This window comes from Strigops habroptila, chromosome 9, assembly GCF_004027225.2.
Source record: "Strigops habroptila isolate Jane chromosome 9, bStrHab1.2.pri, whole genome shotgun sequence".
Taxonomy (NCBI): Eukaryota; Metazoa; Chordata; class Aves; order Psittaciformes; family Psittacidae; genus Strigops; species Strigops habroptila.
The window spans coordinates 10,260,843-10,284,539 of NC_044285.2; the positions used below are offsets into that span (position 1 = coordinate 10,260,843).

At 44.0% G+C, this 23,697-nt stretch overlaps 1 protein-coding gene across 2 annotated transcripts in view; it reads left to right on the forward strand.

Moving 5' to 3' along the window:
* Positions 1–1,397: 1,397 nt before the first annotated feature.
* HDGFL3 (HDGF like 3) overlaps positions 1,398–23,697 on the forward strand; it is a 39,757-nt gene continuing 17,457 nt past the window's right edge. Inside the window, exon 1 of one of the 2 annotated variants that reach the window (XM_030498742.1) lies at positions 1,398–2,002. In XM_030498742.1, coding sequence (XP_030354602.1) covers positions 1,919–2,002 — 84 coding nt within the window. In that variant the 5' untranslated portion in view covers positions 1,398–1,918. The remainder of the gene's footprint in view (positions 2,003–23,697) is intronic. The other variant, XM_030498741.1, reaches the window with a different exon arrangement.

The window sequence follows — 23,697 nt, forward strand, 5'->3', positions numbered from 1 at the left end:
ATCTCAGTACTTCAGGAATTGAAGTACTGCGCATTGAGCACAGCGCAGGCCAATCACCTGAATGTTTGTTCAGCTTCTTGGATGGTTTTTTTCCATTGTTAGTCTGCTCCTGATACCTGAGCTAATGTTTTTACAGCAGTGCTTCCCCCAGCAGAGAAGTGCGTATCCTATTTTATGACCCAGAGTGACGAACTTTATTGACTCCTGTACTGCCAACAACAGCATTTGAGCACCGGACCCAGATGTGGGGACACCGTAAACAGCAAGAGTCTTCATGGTCCTGTTCCATCCCAGGAACAGGTGCTAGAAGAAGTGTTTCTTACTCTGTCATTACCAGCCCTTACAGACCAGCAGTGGTCTCTATGGTCCATCTACTTCCTCCCTGAAATGTGACCTACAGTCTTCAGGCACCTATTTCCTTCTTCATCAGCGGGAAGGTGCTTTCCTTGGGACTCAGCGAAGCACCCAGCCAGAGGTTTCTCCCTAAACCCAAAGGGGATAATTGCCACCTTGCATGTGGGGATGTTTGGGGAACCCATTGCTACAGTCTCAACCAAACCTGCAGAAAAACCTTTCCTAAACTTCTCTGCTGGTGGCTCTGCTTGCAGGTTTCTTCCTAGTTTTGCTCCTCTAGGCAATACTTCAGTATAATAGACGTCAATAATGATTTATTTCTGAACATTACAACTTAGGTGGTAACATTATGGTAAAAAAAGGCATATCCACGGTTTGGATTTGTGAGTTCCCAGTGCTTCCCTTCCTCAGAGGTGCACATTTGTAAAAACTGGCATCATCTGGCAGGAGCCAGGCCCCAAACACCCTCTGAGGCACAGCCCCTGTTGTGAATTTAAGGCTGTGGGGTTTGAGTTTTATGCTGAGAAGGAAGGTGGAGGGGTTGGTGGTGGGTAAGATGCTGGGTGCAGAAATGGGGAAAACCCTGTGCCCAGGAGCCAGGCCTTCGCCCAAGGGCCTGCATGGGGCCAGCTGTCCGGTTGGCTGCGGAGGCCGGGCTAGAGCCGGGGGTCTGCAGATACCCCGGGTACAAGGGAGGCCTGTGGACAGCGTGTGCCCAGCGGCGCTGGGGGGGCGGAGGTACCCCGAGGAGCCCATCTGTGCCGGGGCCTGGGCCTCCCTGACAAGGGGGGGACGGGGCACTCTCCAGGGCTGGGAGCCTTTGGAACGCGGGGGCCCTGCTGTAAAAAGCAGCCGGGTTCTCCTCGCCGCCCAGCCTCCATGTCGGGCGCGCATAAAGAACCATGTCATGCTTCAGCTGGGAAGGCAGGGCCGGGAGGGACTGCAGCCGCTCTCTGCTCTCCTATTTTCACAGAAACCGATCTGTGTACCTAGAAAATAACAGGAAGGGAAAGCGCGGGGGGGGAGGAGGAGCGGGCGGGGGATAAGAAGATCCTGTTTTCGGTCGCTGCCCGAGGAGTAATTCGGAGGAGACGGCTCCATCTTCCCGGGGCCGCGGCGGCTGCGGCGGGGATGGAGCGGGCGGCGCGGGCGGCGTAGCCAGCTCGCACGGGGGGGCCGCGGGCAGCGCCGCGCCCGCCCGCCGCCGCGGGGTGAGGGCTCCCCGGCCGCCCCCGCCCGGCCAGGCCCCCGCCGCCAGCCGGCTCCCTGGTACCGGGGGCTGCTGGGGTTGTGTCCAAGGCCTCCCCCTCCCCCGCGTACACACTCACACACACAGGCACACGCACACACACACACTCACACACACCCCATCTCCTCCTGCCGCCGCCGCCGCCGCCGGAGAGATCGGGGATTGCCCGCGGCCCGGCCCCGCTCCCGGCTGCGCCCCGTGCACGGGCGCATCGCACCCCACGGGGGCTCGCCCGGCTGCCCCCGGGGCGGCGTGTGCGGGGCGGGGGGTGCGGGAGGGCGGGGGGACACACGGCGGCTCCCGCGGCGGCTCCCGATGGCTCGTCCGCGGCCCCGAGAATACAAGGCTGGAGACCTGGTGTTCGCCAAAATGAAGGGGTACCCGCACTGGCCGGCCCGGGTGAGTACCGCGGCGGGGGGCGCCCGGACCCGGCCCCGCGCCGCCGCCCCCCTCACCCTCCTGCCGGGCGGGCAGCGGCCGGGCCGCGGCCAGCCTCCGCCGGAGGCCCCGGGCCCGTCCCCGCCGGCCGGGGGGCCGCGGTGCGCGCCCACCCCGTTATTATTGTGCATCTTTTCTTTGATCTGCAGATTTCTCCCCGGCCCCCCGGGAGGAGGAGGAGAAGGAGGAGGAAGAGGAGGGAGGGGGGCGAGCGCGGGCTGTACCTGGGTTGTTATCGCGGGGAGGAGGCTTGGGGAGCCGGCAGCCCTGCCCGTATGACAACGATGCTGTTTATTATACGCCCTCCCTCGCCCCGGCCCCCCCGAGGGGCAGCGGGGCCCCCACCTCCCCCCCGCGGCCGGCGCTGGGGCAGGGCAGGGCGGCCGCCTCCCGCGGGCCCAGCGCGGCCCGGGGCAGGGGACGAGGCTTCGGGCCCGGCCTGGGCACCGGCGTGGGGACGGGGCACGGCCTGGGGCAGGGCCAGAGCGGGCATGTGGGGAAGGGGCCGAGGCCCCGAGGCGGGCTGCGGCTGTCCCCGCGGTGGCGGTGCGAGGGGAGCCGGGCATGGCTTGGTGCGGAGAGGTTGGGTGAGGTGAAGTGGGGCCTGGCTCGGAGCTGCGGCGGGGTCCGTGCGGGGTGCTGCATCCCTGCGGCTCGGCTGCCGCCCCGCTGCACGCAGGCTTTTGGGTGCTGGGCCTCCCGCTTCATTCTGTCTTTTACAGTGTTGACTTTCTTTAATAGTCCTTTGTCATTTTTTGTTTCACGCTGCCATGATATAACTGAGGTGGAAAGGCATCGTGGGCATTTGGCAGGCAGATAAGCGCCCCATTGTATTTAAACATCCATTTGTGGTGCTGCTACAATAATGCAGAGCAGAGCTTTCTCCGGGAGGTCTGGTACACTTCCACGGCCTGCCCCTTCCCTCCTTTTTGGTCACTGTTGTGTAAACTCAGTGTGTAACACGTGTTGCGTGAACTTGTTGGCAGGCATCAACCAGTGAGAGTCTGTACTTACCTGACTTCTCCAGCCTTACTGGGACGATTGGGTTTCATGCCAACATCTTCTAGTCAAGGAAAGTTGCTCATCTTTCTAGACTGTAAAGAGCATGAAGATAATGAAGTGTTGTATGCAGCATGCAGGAAAACATAAATGGGCAGGGAGGAGATGGACTGACATTTAACATTACCCTTGTCAAGAGAGCTCTGGAAAAGGGTGGGTGTGCGTGGTGGGAAGCCGTCCTGAGTGTAACTCAGGAAGCCGAAGTGGTGAAGCCACGGTGTCAGCCGTGGACACTGAACAAGGAGGGAAGGCCACAGGCTTAAGTAAAGGTTGGTGAAGAAAGAGTAGTGAGAGGGTGCTAAATATCTAGAAGCATGTAAATAAGGTGGCGCATGCAATTATTTTGGCAGAGCAGGCTAAAATTAGCATGCAGAAGGCCGAACTTAATCAACTCTGGGTTGTGGTTTTGTTATTCTATCATTATACAGGTTCGTGGATATACTACCTAAAAAATGGCAATTTATGTTAGCAGAACAGCATGAGCCACTGAAAATTGACTTCTTTCCTACCTCTGTCATGGTTTAATTTACTGTGAAAATTTTAATGTGAACAGTTGCGACCATTACCACGTTGAAGCATGTTAATCCCTTTCCTTTTCGAGCCTTTGTAAAATTCCAATTTGTTTACCCAGAAGCAGAACAGGGCCTTTTGTTTTAATGGCATTTTCTTTCCTTTAGAAAAATCATTATATGCTATACAGCTGGTCATAGCCTTTGACTGGGTGTCTAAATAGGCATGTGAATGGCACTAGTACCCAACAGAATGCATCTTCACCAGGAAAAAGTAGGAGTGCTATTAACATAACTTACTTCCTTTGTGCAAACTAACAGGATGTAAAGTTCAGTAAAGACAAAGCAGTCTCTAGTTTTAACATGACTTAGCAAGAGGAGGTAGAAACTATAGAGAGCCCAGAGTCTACCATCCGGTAGGAAGAGAGCAGTCAAGCCAGGGGAGCATTTGTACTGGGGTTTAGTTCACCTGAGTGTCAGGAGGCACAGAATGTGCTCCCGTAACACGTGATACGGTTACATACAACGTGTTAGATCAGGCCAGTGTCTGCCTGAACCTAATGCATTGCTCATGAAAAATGCAGTTCATACCATCTTTACTAGGACTTTTCTTCATCTTGGTTGACAAGTTTTGCCTGATGCATGCTTCCTTAAGTGAAGGAAAAACCTAGTGAGGACACTAGTCTTCATTTTGTTTCCCAAAACCAGAAGAAAAGCAGGTTTTGAGTTAAGCATGCAACTCAGATGCTCTGATTAACTGAATGCCTTTTATCTAGGGGATTCGCTTGTTTCCAGATCTTTGAGTGTTTGCTACCTACTTCTTTATTCATTATGCAATTAGCGTGTTTGATCTTTGTATTCTCATGTAAAAACTTACTTCATGCTAATATACTAGCTAATAATACGAGTAACAATACTTTTAAATGGCAGTGTTATTGTCCCTACCAAATGGTGGTTTGCATCTCTGAGACCTTTGGCATGAGTTTCCTGCCTAGGGACAAACTTCTTAAACTGTGTTTAATAAACCTGGGAAGTGTTGAAGCAGGACAGAAGGACTGAAGGACTCTGCCTGCCCTTTAATGAAACACACAGCGTAACTGACCGTACATTTTTGTGTGCATGGGCAGTGTCACACAGAGCAAGTAACTCTGTCCAGCTGTGGTAGTGCAGATCTGCACCTAGCTCCATTATCTTGTCCCTCAGTAGGTGTAATGCTGGTGGGCTCAGCCAGCTCCATGTGGCTCGACACTGCAGACGTATCCAGTGAATGCAGCAATCTCTAGTGCTAGACCGTTAGCCTTCCACCCTCTCTCTTTGGAAGTATGTTGATCTAGTGATCAAGAACAAGACCAGCAAATCTGACTTTCACCTCTGTGAGTAAAGAGAGATAAATCATAAAGAAGGTGGCTGGGTAGTGATGATATACCCAGGGACCATTGAAAAACTTTATCTAATAATTGATGGAGTGTTAGAGCAGTCAAACTGCATTGGAAGTTTCTTTGTGGATTGACCTAGAATTAATTTGAAAGGAACCAGACTTGCCACACTTAGCCAAATGGTAATGGCCAGTAAATCTTACCTTTACATACCCTGTTAAAATAAAATGGGTGAATAAAACCAACTCTCTTCAAAGATGCTTTTGGATACTTGGGGGCTGAATAAGGTTACTTAGGTCTCACTACCTGGAAGGGCTGCTTTGCATTTTGGTATCATGTTTTCTTGGGCAAAGCCAAAATTTCCTTTGACCTAACTGGAGGACAGTGAATAGGTTGAGAGTTTAAGCCCCGTGAATTGTATTGAAGCTTAATAATAACAGTAGATAAAATACTGGAACCAATTTGGTTTAACACATTTTTTATGTTAGCCTCTGATGTCAGTTGTCTTCAGATGCTCATCAGAAATGCAGAATAAACACCAACTGGCCAGGTCATCAGTCACTGTAATCCAGCAGACAAGCAATTGTGCATCCAGGCTGCACAATTTTTGCATGCAAAAATAAATTGAAGATGCTGTTGTGCTTAAAATATAGGAAATAAGGATTCAATTCATTCTACATTTCATGCGTGTTCTTTGCCTTTGAAGCGCTAAATCCCTCTGTCTTAGTTTCATGTTCATAAAAGACAGTTAACAACACTTTTTCCTTTAAAAAGGTGTTGTGGAGACAAAATCACTAACATTTATGAGTTGCTTGGCTACTGCCATGATAGGAGCTATATTAGCACACATAGAGAGAAAAATCTCTTTCTTCAGGTACCCTAGTTTATCTAGGATAGATGTCCTGGTTTATTGAGAAATTGCCTCTTGAATAGTCACTCAGATAAGATAAAAGGGAAAAACTAGTGGTAGATTCAGAAAGATCAATAATGGTGTTTGTTTTATGAGTGACCCTGAAGAAACAATAAGCACTTAGTTGCTGAAATTAGCTGCTGATTTAAAAATAGGAAGGAAGCTGTTAATGCAACTATAGAGAGCAGAGGAAAAAGTCTGGAATGACCTCAATAAAATAAGAGCATGCCCAAGTAAATGGCTGATGGCATTATTGAACAGAAATCTAGGATCATACAGCTGGGAAGACAAGAACTATGTTTGGGTAAACACAAGTAGTTTGTGTAGGGATGGCAAAGTTGATTGGGGACAATACAAAAGAGATCCAATCAGGTAAGGCAGTGTATTTTAGTGTAAAACACATGGATGTTTAGAGCTGTTTGGACCATTTTGTGTTCACAGAACACAGCCTTTAAAGTGACAGTGTCACACTATTATGAAGGTGCATTTACTGTCTTCTGAAAGTGAATTTCCTATTCATCTTGTCCAGTTCCTTTATTGCTACTCTGAATTAACACCTACTTGAACTCCAGATTTGCTAGTTAGCTGACAATCCTCATACGAATATCGCTATTAAAAAACACCTGCCAATAATAATGGCAAAATGGTATTTGGGGCACTTTAATGTGTTAGAGTTGCAAATGGATATGAAATTTTCAGCATATTGCTTAGAGTAATACATAGTAAATGCTGTCATTTTAATGGGAACTAGTGTCTGTGGTGAGCTGAGCATCATAAATGTGATGATTACATGATAGTTTTTATCTAAATGTGGTTTTTTCAGTAGTCCAGCAAGGAATGAAAGTTAGGCACCTTAAAGTATGAACTAAAGTAATCAAAAGAAAGGGCTTAAAGGTAAGTTTATGCTTAAAGACTTCGTTAGACTAGAGCCTAAAAAGATAATAACACTATAGTATAATAGTATAATATAATATTAGAGTCTATTAAATTACATTACCTCTACAGAGTGACAGAATTCCAGGAGACTTTTGCTATCAGTAAATATATATAAACATATATGTATATAGGGCACCCCTACAAAGGCATTTTAGTAAATGAACCTCTCTCTTCCAGTTCAGTGAAGTACAAATAGAGATAGTGGGTTGATTGTGGTGAAGCTCTCAGTGTAGTAGGACCAGGCAGGACCTATGTTCTGACATAGTTTGGTAAAATACAAGATACTTAACCAGGAACAACTTTGGTCACTTATAATTGCAAGTATGATGGATTGGAAATATCAAACTCTCAAACACATCATAGAAGAAAGATTCTACATTTTAAGTGTTTTGATATTTAAAGCAGACCATTTGTTTTCTTATTAGTATAAGGATAAGGGAAGGTAGGTTTTCCCTGGCAGGGTTTATCTTTTTTGGCAAAGAATGACAGACAAAAATCAGATTAAATCCAGAAAACTTCAAAGGGTCCATCAGAAATAGACAACAGATCTTTCTCTGTGTTTTTCTGCCAAAACTCAGTCTGCAGTCTTTTGAGCTTGGCCATTTGGGACCTGTCCAGTCCTTCACCATGTGCTTTTCTCCTTTTTCCCCTTTGGTTGCTCAGGTTTATGACCTCACTTTTGCCGTGTTACTAAATATGAGTCTCCTGTGACTTCTCCTTTACCAGCTCAGAGCTTCTTCCGTCTCTCTCCCTCTTTAATTATGTACCTCACTCATACATCACTCCTTGGAGATCTGCAAGCAATTTTTCATGGCAGGTCTCTGTTGCTTTCTGAAATGAGACATGATTTGCTGATCACTGCAAAGGTCTGTCTTAACCTGGGAACTAATGGTGAAGTCGTGGATTCTTCAGGCAGCACTCCCATGACTTCTGCTGTGGTGCATCTGAAAAGAGCACATTTAAGGCAGTAAATCCTTTGTGGAATCGGTTTTTTACTTTCTGAACCTTCTGCACCAGGTTGACACATGTTGCTTTGACACATTTAAACTTTTAGTTGCAGATATCTGGTCATATTCTAGAGTAGGTGTGAGTGCCTTTTCAGTGACTTCATCAGCTCATTGAGTACTGTTTCCTACACATAAAAAGAAATAACAAGGAGTGAAGTGTGAAGTCTCCGAGTGTTTGGAAGGTGGGGAACCTCAGCAGGTGTTGGTCTTTGTCTGTGCTCCTGCATTCTACTTTAAGTGTGACTTAAAAACAGATTTCATCTGAGTATTGTAGTTGAAAATGGAGTATTTTTTATACATAAAGTTGAACCATAGCTTACAGTAAAACCTTTCCAGTTGCTCTTGGTTGGCAAATGAATCATTTTGGGGCCAAGATGTTCTATGTTTGTTGTTAGCATGGCAGGGATATTTGGGAAAAGGTCTTTAAAATGAAGTTCTTTAAATCTCTCTGGTTTTCATTGGGTGTTTTTTTTTTTCTTTAATAAATTTGAGTAACTAGCCCCAAATGTGCAAGTCTGATCTTTTTGTGTAAATGACAATAGATGAATACATTTTCTCCTGCAGTGTCATGATTTTAAGTCCAAATGAAGCTAACCCAGAATGAAGACAGTTGTCTCAGAAGTTTTGAGGCAATAAGCAATTAAAGTTTTTCATACCCATACTGTACAGACTTTTTGTTAGATATTCTTCCTTGTCATTTTGAAGCCACTGAATAATTTTCATCAACTAATCTCATGGAAGTCATTTGATACATGTTTTGTCTGAAAGAAGGGTGCCTCTTTAGTGAAATCTGTAGCCTGTCAAGTCAATCTGTATGTTCCTACTGCAAAAAGATATGAGAAATGTTAGTTTCCATTACGTTAATTGACAGATGTCTTCTTTTTATTATTTTGTAAAGAGCCTTTTAGCATCCCCAACTGGAATGAATTTTTTGTAAGCGTAGACAGCAAAGCAAAGGCTGAGTTTTCAGTCTTAACCCTTCATTTCTTGATTTCCCCATCATAATAATGCATAAATGACTCTTCCTGCATTTAAGGTAATAAAAACCTTGTAAGCAAGTGATTGCTGACAGTAAGTATATACAATTGTCATTTGAGGGTAGATGAAAGGATTTCCTGATAATGCAGAAAAAGTGATGACATTGAAGAGAGCTTGGACATTTCAGCTGTTTGAAATGGTGTTGGCTGAGCAGTAAAGACCTTTCCAGTGTATGCTTGAGAGGCATAAGGGAGAATGAGTCTGCCTGAGGCCTCTCAGTAATACTGTAATTTGAGTGATTAAATATAGCAACAAACACTGGATAGTAGTCTGTGTGGAGCAGGCAGGAAGAGGTTGTGGAGCCAGCTTCTTAAAGGTGTTAGGGATAGGGATTAGCTGAACATCAGTACTTCTCTGTAGCTTCAAGTGCCTTGGTACTTCTCAAGTCTTCTCCTGCATCATCTGTATCTCTGATCTTGACATACCATGGATATGAATATGTATGCGTGTGTATGCACACACCTATTCTGTGCATAGGTATACACTCTCCCGTAGAGAAGATAGGGTGTAGCTCATTGCTGTGGTAGCACATCACTTGACTCTGGACTCCACTAGAGGCAGCATCAACAGAGAAAGGCCCAGTAGTTTGGCTGAAGCACAGCAGGACCAACTAGAATGAACAGTTATTTGAAACATTCCAAGAAATATTTGGCAAACAAGTGAGTATCATGAGATAAGGCTTCTAAAACTTAAAGAACGAAACAGATCCTTGCTTCCTCCCTTTGGGAAGGTCTCCGCATTACTGGCTTTGCACATCTGAGATTGTTTCATTCATGTAACAGCCAGTTCTAAACCTGATACCGAAATTGGAAATAAACTGCAGATTCATTTCGGTTTCTTTTCTTCTACTGAGACTATTAGACATGACAGTCTTGCTAATACTAACTTTTACCTGAAGGGCATATGAGGCCTGGCTTTCGAGTTGGGGTTTCTTGTTTATATAATTAATTCTTTTTCCTAGAAAACAAAAGGAAGGTAAGAAATTTGAGTAGATGCTACAGCATCTTACCAAAACAATGAACTTCCCATGTTAATATGTAGTTCCTACCACCCTGTTCTGAAGCTCCCCATCCTTCAAATGGTCTCAGGTCAACCCAAATACTATCCTTGGCATCATTGCTGCTCCAAAAAGACACATAATGTTCTTGAATTTCAGAAGGGTTTAATCTGTCTCCTTGCCTTTTGTAAAGCCCTGTGGAAATCTGAAAATGCCTTCAGAGTCAATATAAAGGGAGGAGATGACATTGTACTGTGCTCTGGGTAACGCAAATCCCAACATTAGGAGGGACAGGTGTCCATAGACTTGGTCTCTGCCTTAGAAAAGTACATTTAAATGTCTTTCAGTTTTCCATTAGCAGACTGAAAGGATAATTAGCATACATCTGTAGCCCCGACAATGCAAACTGGAAACAACTGTTTATTTTGCCTTGCAGCAATGTGTAAAAAAACCTAGAGAGAGGCTGTTTGCCAGCTATGGCTTGGCTGCTTGAATAGAAGACATCATGTAACAAAAGAGGAAAAACAGGGCAAGGAATACCATACACCAAAGAATTTCTTTAAGACCATCAGCTAACAAAGCATCCTACATACAGCAGATTAGAGCCAGGGAGGAAGGAAAAAATTCCAGACTGTAGGGACCTTACAGGTATCACTGTAGTGTCACCCATGTCAACTAGGAAACAGTGTGTCAGCCTTTAAAGTCAGTAACTTTGTACTCCTTGGGCTTGGAAATCACCTACCTGTGAAGCCACTTACCACACAGAAAGTAAAACTGCAATGAGGCGAAGAGTAGAAGAAACCAGGTATGGGAGAGCTGGAGACACAATTACACAATAGTGCAAACGATTTCTGGGAATCAATCCCATATCAGACTGGATTACTTAAGTGTACCAGATATGAGTACATACTGAAACTTGGTAATAACATAGGGGGCAACCTTACAGAGATGCCTAGCATCGGCCTGGAGATGCAATCCAGGTGGGAGAAGCAGGAAAGTACAGATGGAGCAAATGCTATAGTTGCTAAGAACAATTCTGGAGTTAATGTCCTTCCCTTGATATGTTTGAGTTTTGTGTAGAAAGTCATTGGGTACAGGTAGCTCTTTTTTGCTATTTTTCTTTGGCTTCACGAATCTTACATTTTCCATTGTTCAAGCCTCCATGAGAGCGATACTGCAAACCCCTTCTTATAATTTCCGAAGGACAGGGTGTCTTCCTCATCTGGAATCTCCTCCACATGAAGAAAACAAGAATCCAGATCTCCATTCCTGGCTGTTACCCTAGTCCCTAACTTATTCTTTGGTAACTAGGAGGCAGTTCTTCCAGCTCCTCCTCTTCATATCCTTTGGGAAAACTTCAGATGTAGTGTGCTTGTGGCTCACCTTTTCTATTGCACATCTCAGTATATTCGCATTGCAGCAGCTGTGGGGTGGGGAGGAAGGCACTGATGGAGAGGTGTTTAGACTAGCCTCTGGGACATCTCGTGCTGTGGGTTGGCCATCCTGACAAAGCACTGTAAGATTGTGCCAGAAAGCAGAGCACTGTGCCTCAAAGGAGATTTCTGTCCTTCCTCCTCTCAGCTGTTGCCTTTCTCTTTCCTACTGCTTGTGCTGAGACCACCCAAGCACAGTGGCTGCGGGGGCTCCAGAGCCTGCAGGCGTGCAGGGGTGTGATTTGTACCCCATAGCAGAAGTGAGACCATCCATCCATGGCCTGCCTTCCTTCCTTGGGACATAATTTATTATTCATCACTGTATGGAAATCAATCCCTCCAGCCCCATTGATTGCCTTTTGGTATGTGCATTAACATCGGTACCTGTGTATTTTTCTTTAGCTTCCTTCAAGCTGTTACCAGCCGTCACAGTGATGTCCTGCACAGGGCCAAAATCATTTTCTCGGGTGCGGCTGCACCACGTGAGGGTTGTCTGCCAGCTCTCTGGCAGGATGTGTGTTTGCATATGGGGATTTCTGCATATTGCCTTGACCTTTGCAGCACATTGCTTGTTCAAATGTAACTTGTGGTCCACTATTGGCTTCCTGTAGTATTGCTGCTTCCAGCTTTCTCTCTCTTACATTGCCAATCCTTTTTCCCAGATGTGTTAGCTTTTTCCTTTGCAAGCTAGATTTCAGTTTACTTGCAGCTGATATTTCTCACAGATCCCGGACTCTGTGAGTCAGTTGTCATATGGGTTTTACCATCACTGGGTGTAGTGAAGTGGCTGCATGTTTATACGTACATACATATGAGCATAAGAGACTATCTATCTTTGTCTTAATATTTGCAAAGATTCCCAGCATGCTGTCCCAGATGCTTCTTCCCGAACATGGAAGAAGGTGTTAAGTGAGGCAGATCCTGGGAAGGAACACACCTGAGCAAGGCATCTCGTGCCAGGCACCGTACCCTACTGTAGTGGTATTTTTTGTAATCTTTTTCTAAAACTAATTAATTGCTAGTTGGTGTTCAGCCCAGATGTCACAGTTTCCATCTCAGCCAGTGTAAATTTGTACTTCTGTAAGGATTTCTTCAGACACTATTATCTAGAATCCAATTAGGCAGCGTTCATTCAGGATTAATCACATGTGGAAGTGTTTGCAGAATTGAGGTTCCTGTGTTCTTAGCAGTGTGCTATGACAACTGTGTTTCGTCGTCCTCCAGCAGGCACAGACTTGGGCATTTCATGTGTTCTAGGAGTAACCCCAAGTTGATCTACTGCAGGGCTGGAGGCTCACTGTCCTGGTTGTTATGGAATAGCGGAAGGAAGATGATACCTATTCCATTAATTTGCTCTCAAAGGACCATATCCCAAAGGCAGCAAATGAGTTCGACTGCATAAAGGTTTCTTGATTTCAATAAAACTGCTTACATGTGTGCTGCCGTGCCTGTAGAAACATAAAGTAGGACCACAGCCTAAGGGAGAAGGCAGACGTTCATCTCAAAAAAGAAAAAAATAAAAGATGACATTCCTTACTGCAGTGCCTCTCCAAATACCAGGGCTTTTGAAAGATATTAGAAGTGCAGCAAACTCAACAGATAATTCTTTTCATATGATGTCTGGATCAGGTGACTCACATATGTTCACATTTTCAGGTACATCTTTTGCTGCTTTTTATCAGCAGTTCTTTTTCAGAATCTTCCTTGTGTGCAAACTTTATTTTTCTTTGTCACAGTCAGTATTTCTGTCACAGCTTTACAAGAAGGTAGCATAAAATTATTAAGCCTTGTGGTTAGAATTTTATTGTCTGCAAAGATCGCCAGGAATAAGCTTGTTCTATCTTTTAATATTTTGTTTTCTTTGCATTTATCTGAAAGACTCTGCTTTGGAGCTTTTCATTGTTGTTAAGGGAGTGGGTCAGTTTTCTGAGCAGGTTTTCAGGATTGGTACTTCTGGTAAAATGACAAGAATTCCTTGTTAAAGATGAAAACAGATTAGAGAACACACATTTGTCAGACAGGGCTCTTCAGCATTAAAATGCTGTGAATGTTTTCTCCTTATCTGTTGGAAGATGTTTTATGCCATCTCCTCCCTTACAACTGAATGGATTCACCTGCGTGTATAATGGCCATGTTATTGTGCTGGATGGGATCTGATCCTACAAAGGCAATGGCTTTGTTTATGCTGCCAAACTGTATGCCCAGCTGTGCTTGCAGGATCAAGTCTCTAGCTGTTAAGTTTCTGGAAGCCCATAATGATAAAGATTTTAATGGCAGTATGTTAAGAAATGCCAGCTTCTTCAGCAGATGTGGGAGCAGGGGAACAGTTTTTTAATGAGAAGGTTATAGTTTTTCTGAAACATTTGCTGTAGATACTTGTTTGTCGAATGTCAGCAATAGCATTGACCTGGTATAATAACAGGGGTGTCAGGGTTGCCTCAGGGCAGATTTATTGAAAAGGATGCTGTTGTGAGTGCTGCATGTGAGACTGAATTGGGGATCTTGACAATTAAAAGCAGTGTGAGCTAAAACTCACTGCTTGTGGAGCATGGTTTGGACACATCAGGTGTCATCACCACTGCGTTAGAAAGTAAAGGCAAGAGACGCTCAGAATTAGAATTTTGAATACTGTCTGAAATGCTTTGGGTTGGATTTTGTTGATATGTATGAGGTGTATATAAACACTGTATCTGCGTCTTAGATAAATTTGTATGTGCAGTGTTCCCTAATGTCCTTCTTAGTTCCAGATATATGTCTCATTAACCAGGTTCTCTTTTATGTGTAATTGCCTTTTCCCAGTTATTTGCACATTATGAGTCAGAATAACACGCTGCTTCTGTACAGCTGCTTTCTAAAACAAAATGGTAACCTGATTTAAAACATGGTTTTTTACTGAGCTGCCAAGGGAGAGTGCAAAGCTGCCATGCTTAGTATGGATGCTGTTCCTGATTCAGAGGTAAAGAGTGGTTTAAAAATTTAATATTAATGTATGCGGGAAAACAGCTATTACAGTTACACACATTTAATTTGTCCCTTGACAGCCTGTATCCTTTTAGAGTCATCATTCCTTTAAAATTAATCTTCTGACTACCCCTCCAAGTCCAGAATAGAAATAAGAGAGCAAGATGGCCAGAAGCCTTTAGTTTTGTTGAGAGAGAGAAAGCTGGAGAAAATCAGAGACTTCTGGGAGAATGCAGACTCTGAGTAAACTTTGTGACTTCTGTAACATAGCTGCAGTGAGTCACTAGCTTTTGTAGATAACTCTTGTTCATGGAAATACCATATTCTGAGAGGTTATGTGAAAATAACACAAAATACTTACCTATACCTCATACACATATTCAAGTTAATTTATTGGATAGAAGGAAAGGATGCTACAGAGTAACTCTTAACCCTACAAGTATGTAAACATGTAGGCAACTTCAAGCCTATGATTTCTCGATGTAAATTAAATGAGAGTACTCACATGCTTAAAACTCATTTAGTGTTTGTGATGTAAAATACATGTGTTTTTAGAATATTGGACGTGCCACCCTTGCAAGTCTGGTCACTACCATACTGATACTTTCATTTTGGCTCTGATGTTAATGCCACTTACATCTCTAAAAATACATCTTTTTGTCTTTCATGGTTTTATTATTTCAATTTTTTTCTAACATGGTTTAGTAATTAAGATTGAAGTTCATGGGTCTGCATATATATAATGGAGTGCTTTGTGTATTTTTATATAAAGGGTTTAATTCCTGTAAGCTGCTGCTTGAGGGTTTTTTTATTGCTTTTGAAGAAAATGTTCATTTTGATAAATAAGGTTGTAAATCTTTTAGGAACTATCTAAGTAAATTTCAGCAACATTACATTTTTGGTCAAAACTAAATGAAAACTCTCCTGAGGTTTTGGAAGCAGAAAAACAGGCAGGTGGGGAGAAGTATGACTTGGCTTGGAAAAACTCGTTCCTGAGTCTCTTTAGGCAGACAGATTAAAATTCCTAAGAGTTTAACCTAGACTGAGGGACTTTGCAGAGAAGGTATTTGACACCGTAATGACAGCTCCTTGAAACCTGAGCACAGATTGAAAGCAAACCCAGTAAAAATACCAAAGTTGGGTCCAAGTGCTGCACAGAGACCACTGTGACTCCGTGAATCAATTTTCATTCCATGGTTTTAGTGACACAGTCGACCCAGGCAAAGTTCCACCTTAGCAAAATAGTCTGCTGGTTTAATTGGTTGTTTTCTACCGTAGATGGTGGCTAAGGCTGCAGGAGTAATGGAAACAATTATTTACGGAGAGTTGTTAGGTTTGCAGCAAGCCTGGGCTTTCTACAGACACTGAGCTCTTCTACAGGTACAAGTTCACAGCTTGTCAGCAGAGTAAACAGGAAAATCTGCCTTTGAAAAATTATTGCAAATCACTCCATTTCATCGGCTTTGCAATTAGAATCCATTGCTTCTCATCCCCCAGATTGTGTACATGTTGTTGTTGTACATGTTATTTGCATCACAACGAAATAATTGCCGGAGCACCAGTGATGTTTGGCAATTATACTTATCCCATAGCCCCAAAATCTGCACTCAGGCCTTTTCCCTGCTGAAGAGCCCAGTCCACCATCTTCACCTGAGCACCCCAACTGCCATGGTCTGGTGCTGATCGTGCCTGTGCTTCTGCAGACCTCAGCACCAGGATGTTTTGTCTGTTCCGGCACCTCTACCACACTCAGTGCCTGCAGAACATACCTGTTCGTGGGGCTGTGTCCTGTGCCTGCAAAAAGGTGGGTAGGCAATAGGTAAATTAGTTTAGGTGCTGTGAAACAGAAGTTTGTGTTTTGAAGTAGTTGCTTACATCCTGCAAATAGATATTCTGGTGTGAACACATACACTTAGGTATTTAAGACCATGAGTCTTTATGGTCTGTGAGTCCACAGAGAGCAACATAATGAAGACAAATACATGCTTAGCTGTGTCTCCATTCTGTCTGGAGGACTGGGCAGGACGCTCATATAATATGTCTCATCTCTGCTGCTGCACCCAAACCTCAGAGGACTGGAGGACACTAAAAATGTTCTGTGCTTTTAAGGGACAAAGATTTTGTGTTCTTTTACCATGTAACAGTATTTATTTTTAATGCAGGCACTTGTGCAGTGACAAGGAGTGTTTCAGTCCCCTGACATTATACTCCATAGCTGCAACTGATGGTAACAAAACAGGTCACAGAGGAGACAAGCAGGAAGGTTTTCTGTACCCAAAGGTCCAGATAATAGTTGCAACCTTCAGAGTGTCAAGCTTTAATCCTTCCTAGCAGGAGCCTGCGGGCTGCAGCAAGTGAAGTAGATTGTTTCCTTCTTTCTCTTTAGTATGTTTTTGTCCACCGTGACTCAAACTGGAGGCTCGTATCCTGGGACCTGCAGTCTCCATTGATCACATTTCCTTACTCAAGACAATTTCAGCTGCAAGCCGTAGTGTCAACAGGGGTTTGTGTACTTTGTGGGAAGCTGGGCTAAATATTGTACTGGGATGCTTGGTATTCTTCAGCCTGGAAATACTGTGCCAATCCAATTTTTTAACTGGCTTTTTGTGGAAATAAATTACATTGGAAAAGAAATAGTAAATTAAGCCAGGCAAGTCTAGGAGACTGCAATCTTCTGGAAATTTGCTTACCTTTTGGCTTTATGTGTGCCAATGTGAGTATAAGAACTAGCAACACATCTCTTAATAAAAGCTTAGACAGTGGAGTACGGAGCATTGGATATGTGGAACAGATGAGCCTGGAATATAAAACTTGGTTGTGTGTATTTGACCAAGTGTCAACACTCCAGGCAGGCTGCTTCTGATTGAAAAGGTATTGACCAAGTTGACTGGCCAAAATATCCAGTCTATTGAATATAACATCTTTCCTTAAAAACAAGCAAAATCAATGAAATAAATAGTAAAATTCTAGTGTAAATATAGGACAGCCAAAAAATATTCCTCAGTCTAATGAATTCTTACACCATTCATCCACTCTTTATAGCAGATGTCATACAGAAGGTGGCAGGGCTTATCTGAGCACTTTGGGAAGGAAGATCATTTGACTTTGCATGCCCCTTTGGCTTATGAGTAGAGAGCGGCAGGAGAGAAATAGAGTATTTGTGAATGTACAGTCCTTAAAATTTCTCCTTTGTCGATGTCTTGACTGGTTAATTAGCTATTATTTACTATGTGTCTTCCAAACACATTTTGTATGTGCATTTCTTGCACGCTTATTTTTCAAGACAAAAAAATATTTGTAGTAAGATCATAAAGTCGAATAACCAGATTTTGTCTACAGAAACTGCTTTCATTTGGTGTTAGTGGGCTCACTATGGTTTGCTCAGGTGGATTGCAAACAGAATTTTGATATCTGAAGAATAATTCAGACAAAGAATCTAGCTTCACTGTGCTTAAAGGGAAGAAAAGTAAACACAAATGTCTCAGAGCTGGCAACATTTGTTGAAAATGAACAACCTCTCCCCACCCATCCACAAATAAAAAGTGATTTTGTGAGCCATGAAACTCAAGAAGTTTATTTTTCTCTGGCTTGCCTTTATGTGCATTCCCTGTTGTCTGATGTTTTGGTTGAGCCTGCATTGCAAGCTGTCTCTCAGCATATGGACTACTTGTCTGTCCATCTTCTGATCGACAGCCTGCCTATTTATCACAAAACATAGGGAAACTTAATATCTCTTTGGCCTTTCTCCTTTTGTTTGGTTTGGCAAAATTGTCTGATGTGTCCCTGAGTGATTGCAGGTGAGAGTCAGCCTGAAAATAGTGTGATCACATCCTTTCTTCTCCTTAGGGAACAAACTGGGGAAAAAAATTCTAGTGGTAGCTCCATTGCTTCACTCACAGTGGCAGGGAAACACTTCATTAGGACAAAATGGAGCATTTTTGCAGCAGTCTAACTTTGGGGTGTGCTGATGGGAGGATTATATTTTGGTAACCTGAAATCCTCCTTTGACAGAACTGGAAGTATTTGTTATTAGTAATACCTGGCATTTTAGCAGTGGACCTCAAGTGCTTTATGAGGAGAACAGTAACACAGTCTGCATTTGAAAAAGTGAGACTGAAGGAGCTGCGGTGATGTGGTCAAGATCATCCCAGAGGGCAGTGGCAGAGATAGGACTAGTATGTATCCCTCAAGTCTCCTGCTCTGATAGCTGCCTGTCCACCAGCCACGAAGGCTCACAGAGGACTTGAATCATATGAATAGATCTGTTATCTATAAAGTCATGTGTACAGATACCAGTCACGCAGAACTAAGCTTTGGCCCCATTTTCATACTGAAGATTAAAGCAGCTCTGCAGAAAGTGTATTTCAACTTTCTGTCTTAAAAATATGCTGCTAATTAGGGATGTAAAGGGGCTGAACTCAGCTGCAAGACTGCTGATCTTTCCTAGTGAGACATTGCCTGCCAGCATTGTTTGGACTCCAACTAACCCTTCATTGTCTTCTATCTCGTTGAGGTCCTGAGCATGCACAGAAAAAAAGGACGATTGATGTCTTTATATTGTCATTTCTGGCTGTCTGCATGATACCCTTCAGCCATTTTCAGCAGTGTTCCAAAGTATGCTCTGCTGGTTTTAATCTTGTTTTGCTTTTTGTTTTTGCTGGTGGCACTCTTCCACGCTCAGAGACTTTTTTTAATTTTTACTTTTGTAGCTGTGCAATTCCACCTTATTAAGTTGGATTCTGCTTCTAGTCTCACCCTTCACAGGGTTATCTTCTTTAATAGGTGAAAAAGTGCATATGCCAGCATTCCGTGTACATTGGGAAGGAGTTGTGCTCTGCTTCAGATATCATACAGTCCTGATAAATGAGAGGAAAAATCTGCAGTGTCCAATCAGCTCTAGTTGGATTGCTGTTCAGTCTAAGCACCACGGAATTTGAGTCATAGTTTTTAGCTTGAAGGAGGTTGGATTTATTTATTTATTTTTTATATTTTAGGATCCTCTGGGAAAAAAAATAAATTAATATTTTACATTTTACAGAACATTATTTTAAATAATGGTTTAGAAAAGATACCGCCTTACTGCTGACTCCCAGTAGCATCAGCTATTAAAAAGCATATTAAATCCATTTGAATAAAAACATTGTAGAAAAGCAGAATATCCTATTTTAATAATGGATTTTGAAGAGAATTGCTTTTATCCATCTAGAGTTTTGCTAATAAGCTAACTGCAAGAGATCAAGCTGCTTGCATGTGTTGGGCAATAATAAGCAACTTGAACCACTTTCCAGCAAAAATACTATAGGCCTTTGCTCGACTGCTGTGCAGCGACTCCAGGGATTTCTGTGGGAGATACTGATCTCTGCAATGCTTCTGTGTGCTTTTGCCAATCAAAGGCATTTACAGTATGTCAAAACAATCAGTGATTACTGCTCTGCAGTTTTAATTCCCTCTTTTTGCAAAATAAAAGGGACTTGTTCTTGTGGTTTCAATGCCCACAAAAGCATCTCTGCATGCTGAAGTAAAGCTTTCTTGTCTGTACATGTGGACCTGATAGGTATTTTTGCATAATGCCTTTTTTTTTTTTGCAGTGTAAAATTCTTTTGGAACATAATGGAACAGGGTCTGGTCTGAAAGCCACCCTGACAGCCTGGAATTCCTGCTTCTGAACAGCAGTTTGTGCACAGCACAGAGGTTTTGTGATAGCCATACAACATGACACCTGCTGTCCCTCCAAGTGGAAGAAGATGCATCTGGGATGCCCTTCCGCCTTGATGGGCATCACTGCCCCTTTCTTGACTGATGCAATAACAAAAACCTCCACAGAAAGCGGCTTTACATAGGCAAGCAGGGAGACAAAGCTTGCCATTCTGTCTGTGTCTCGGAGAGACATGTTTCCCATTTTGCAGGGAATGTAGAGCTCTGCAGAGCAGAACACCCAGGAGGGGGTGCAGCTTCCTCTGCTTCTGCACCAGCCCTCCCAGGGAGCTCCTCCGCTTGTCTGGAATATGCCACATTATCCCACAGGCAGGCACGGGGATGATTTGTGCAGATTTCTGGGAGCCACTGTTGTTCTCAGCAGGCAGCTCTGCACCGTCCTCGTCACAGGGCTGCAGCTCTGCGGCTCCTGTCCAACCCACCCAGCCAGCGCCTCTCTCCCCAGGGTCCCTAACCTCATGGCAACTGGGAAGGAAGTGTTGCAGTGTGGGTACTGACAAACCAGCCTGTGAGAACTAGTTGGAAATACTACCCGAGAAGGCAGCAGTTAGTCAGCACCACCAAGAGAAAAATACTCAGGCTGCATATACATCCTAGCATGTAAACTACAATGTAAGGATGCAGATTTCTTGCTTGCACGTTGGTAGTCCCTAGCAACACCGTTTGATAAAGCCCTGCTCTGGTTTGAGAGGTCCAGGCTGAATTCTCTGTTGAGTGTTCCTGACCCTAGAAGCCTGGCATTTGTTTACTGGGAATTAAAAAAAAGCACAGTTACATCTTTAAAGCTCTGCTGCTTGGTTGGCAAGCAAATGCTGGGAAGCGCAGCTCTGCCGAGGTTGTGCAAAAAGAAAGCAATTGTTATTCATTAAGCAGATGACAGCAACGGGAGCAAAGGGGATAAAACTTGAAATCTGAAACCACCTGCTTTAATTTTAGCCATAATTGAAGCGGCTGCCCATGATGCTGCTGATGCACATATCAGATTTGCACGCCATGTAGGGCTCTCTCTGATTTCTGGCAGCAAGCTCCAGCCCGGTGCCTGCTCTGGTTCAGGAGGGGATGGATCCCCTGTTTGCAGGGTATAACGGGTACTTTAGAATCTGCTTGTTTCCTTCCAGGAGCAAAATGCAATCGCAGTCCGGCTCTCTGATAGACAGATGCTTTAGTCATTAGTGAGGTTTCTGTGACTACAACGCTGTGTCCTAGTATGGGTGCACTTATCTCTTTTGTTCCTGGTTCAGCAGCAATGCTTTTCTCACTCTTGTGCTCATGCGCTCACTCTCTTTCTCTCCCTCCCTCTCTCTCTGTCTTTGATCTTGCTGATATGAGGAAAAATATCTGATCCAAACCTTCAGCATATTTAACCAAAACAGCTTGTAGGATGGGAATAAATTGCGACTGAGTGCAGCAGCAGGAAGCTGCAATATGGTTGCTTGTACCACTTGCTTTCGGTTACTGCAGAACAGCAGCAATCATCGAGTGCTGGACTTGTTCTGCAGCTAAACAAGCACTTAGGGGCTTCGTGTTCACAAAGGGTAAGGTGGCTCTGCTGGGAATGGTGGACTCTCCTCTCACAGTCTCTAATGCAGGGATTTCTGTGAAATGGGTAAAAAGGGAAGAGATCTTTCTTAATGGTGGAGAGGGTCTCATCCTTCACTAAATTCCCTGGGTTTTGTGCCAGGGAGTTAAATGGCCATAAGATAGCACTGGCACTTCATATTCAACCTCATCACAGCACTAGTGACATAAGCCTGAGAGCTGGGGAGCTCACAGCAGAATTGGGGAAGGCAGGAAAAGTCTTGACCTCAGCTGCACAGTGAAATGTTGGAGTGGGAGTATTAGCAGTCTATCCTTGAGCTGTTTAGTGCAGATTTATACTTCATGTGTCTGTATGTGTATGCCAACTTTCAAAAGCTATGAAAAGCTTTTTTATGGTTTCCTGTGATGATACATAGTCAGAGGGGATACTTGGATGAATAAAGAAATACACCACGAAATGGGGAGCAGGTGAGCTCCGTGACAGATAAGTGTACTGTCCTTTGTCAATTTGGTGCCGCTCCTTACCTAACAGTATAAAGTGCTGGGAATGCAACATGAGGCTTAATTCCACTAGGGATGTTGCTTAGGAGAAGATCCTTACTGCTTTGGAGCACAGCACGTTGTGTGATGTAAGATCCCCATTCCCTTCTGATCAGCGTTCCCTACTAAGCATGTGTTCATTCCTCTGCTTTACTGATCATTTACAGCTGTTTGCTTTATTTCATGAGAAATTCTTAAAGGGCTGAGACAGTAACTGGGCTGCGCTGCTCTGTAATGTAGCCCAGAGCTGGTGCCGTGCTGCAAGCGGCCAAATGAGGTTCATATTCGAGTCCCAGCAGACATTGTTTGTCTCAGTCATGGGAGTCCACATTTTTCTGGAGTCTAGTATCTCTCTGGATATCTTCCTTGTCATAATAAAGAGGAGGATGGCTATGGCATCCAGACAGTTGAGGTGTATTGCCCCTGTACTTGGGAAGCTGCTAGCATGGCCTTTTTTGGTGTGACGTGTAGATATTTCCATCTTTAAGAAGGCATAAAAAGTGTTACAGTTGGACATACTGTCTCTCTGACTTGCTGTCAGTTTGTAAAGTGTTTTTCCCCTCACTGTTTTTATCACTGTTATCATCTAATACCTGTATTTAAATCATGAATTAGTGAACAACTGCATTATGGGCACTTATTTAAAAACCCATAGTTAATGTCAGAAAATAATGAGTTCTAAAAAAAAATCTTTGGCAGTCTTCCCTCTATGCATTCCTGATGATGAAGAGGACACCAAACAGCCTGTCATGTCATTTCAGTTCCTTCTTACACACAGATGAGCTAAAAGGGAATGCATGCTTCCATCTTCTACCAGTGTATATCTTCCTTCTATGTGCATTTAAATAATAGATTCTCCTTTTATTTATCAGTTCATTGGCTTTGTTAAGTGAAGGAAGTTGGGTAATTGCTGTGCCTACAAGGCGTGTGACACCTCTGACCATCACGGATTGTCTCATGCAGGAGGTGATGGGCAGTGAGTGCATGGTGACACATGGCCCAGTGGGCCAGAGCCCCACCATCTCTGCCCCAGGGTCCTGATGCAGACAAGAGGCAGGGAATGGTTTGGAAGTACTCTTATATCCCCTGATTTTGGTGCATCTTCAGAGAATGCTCCACTTAGGCCTAAAAGACAGATATCCATTTCTTTTGTAGAAAGGAGTCCTGTGATGTTACAGCTCCACATGTGGCTCTCGTTTCTGTCCCCAACGGGTGTCCTTGCAGAAAGACCAAAAGGACTTGAATTCTTACAAAAGCTCGTACTCCTTTGAGAGCTATGTAGCCAGCAGATGCTGTACAGTGAAAGAGAACATCCTTTGAAAACAATCTGGTGTTTATTAATCAACAAGAATTCAGTGTTTGGGGTCCTTCGGCAGGAAGAGAGAAGGAAAGCACATGTGGGCCTGGTCTCCTGAGTGAAAACATGCAGGTTCCATCCCCTGCTCTGCTGAGGAGCAGATTTTGTATAGCACTAGTATGTCAGCACTTTGTTCTCAGTTCCAGTGACATTTGGCAGGATTCAATATGCTTATGTTGAGACTGAGTTGCTAAGACCTAGGCAGCAAGCCATTCACCTGCTCTCTGGTGTTGCCCTATAGATATCTAGATTCATTAGGCTCACTCTTAGCAGGAGAGT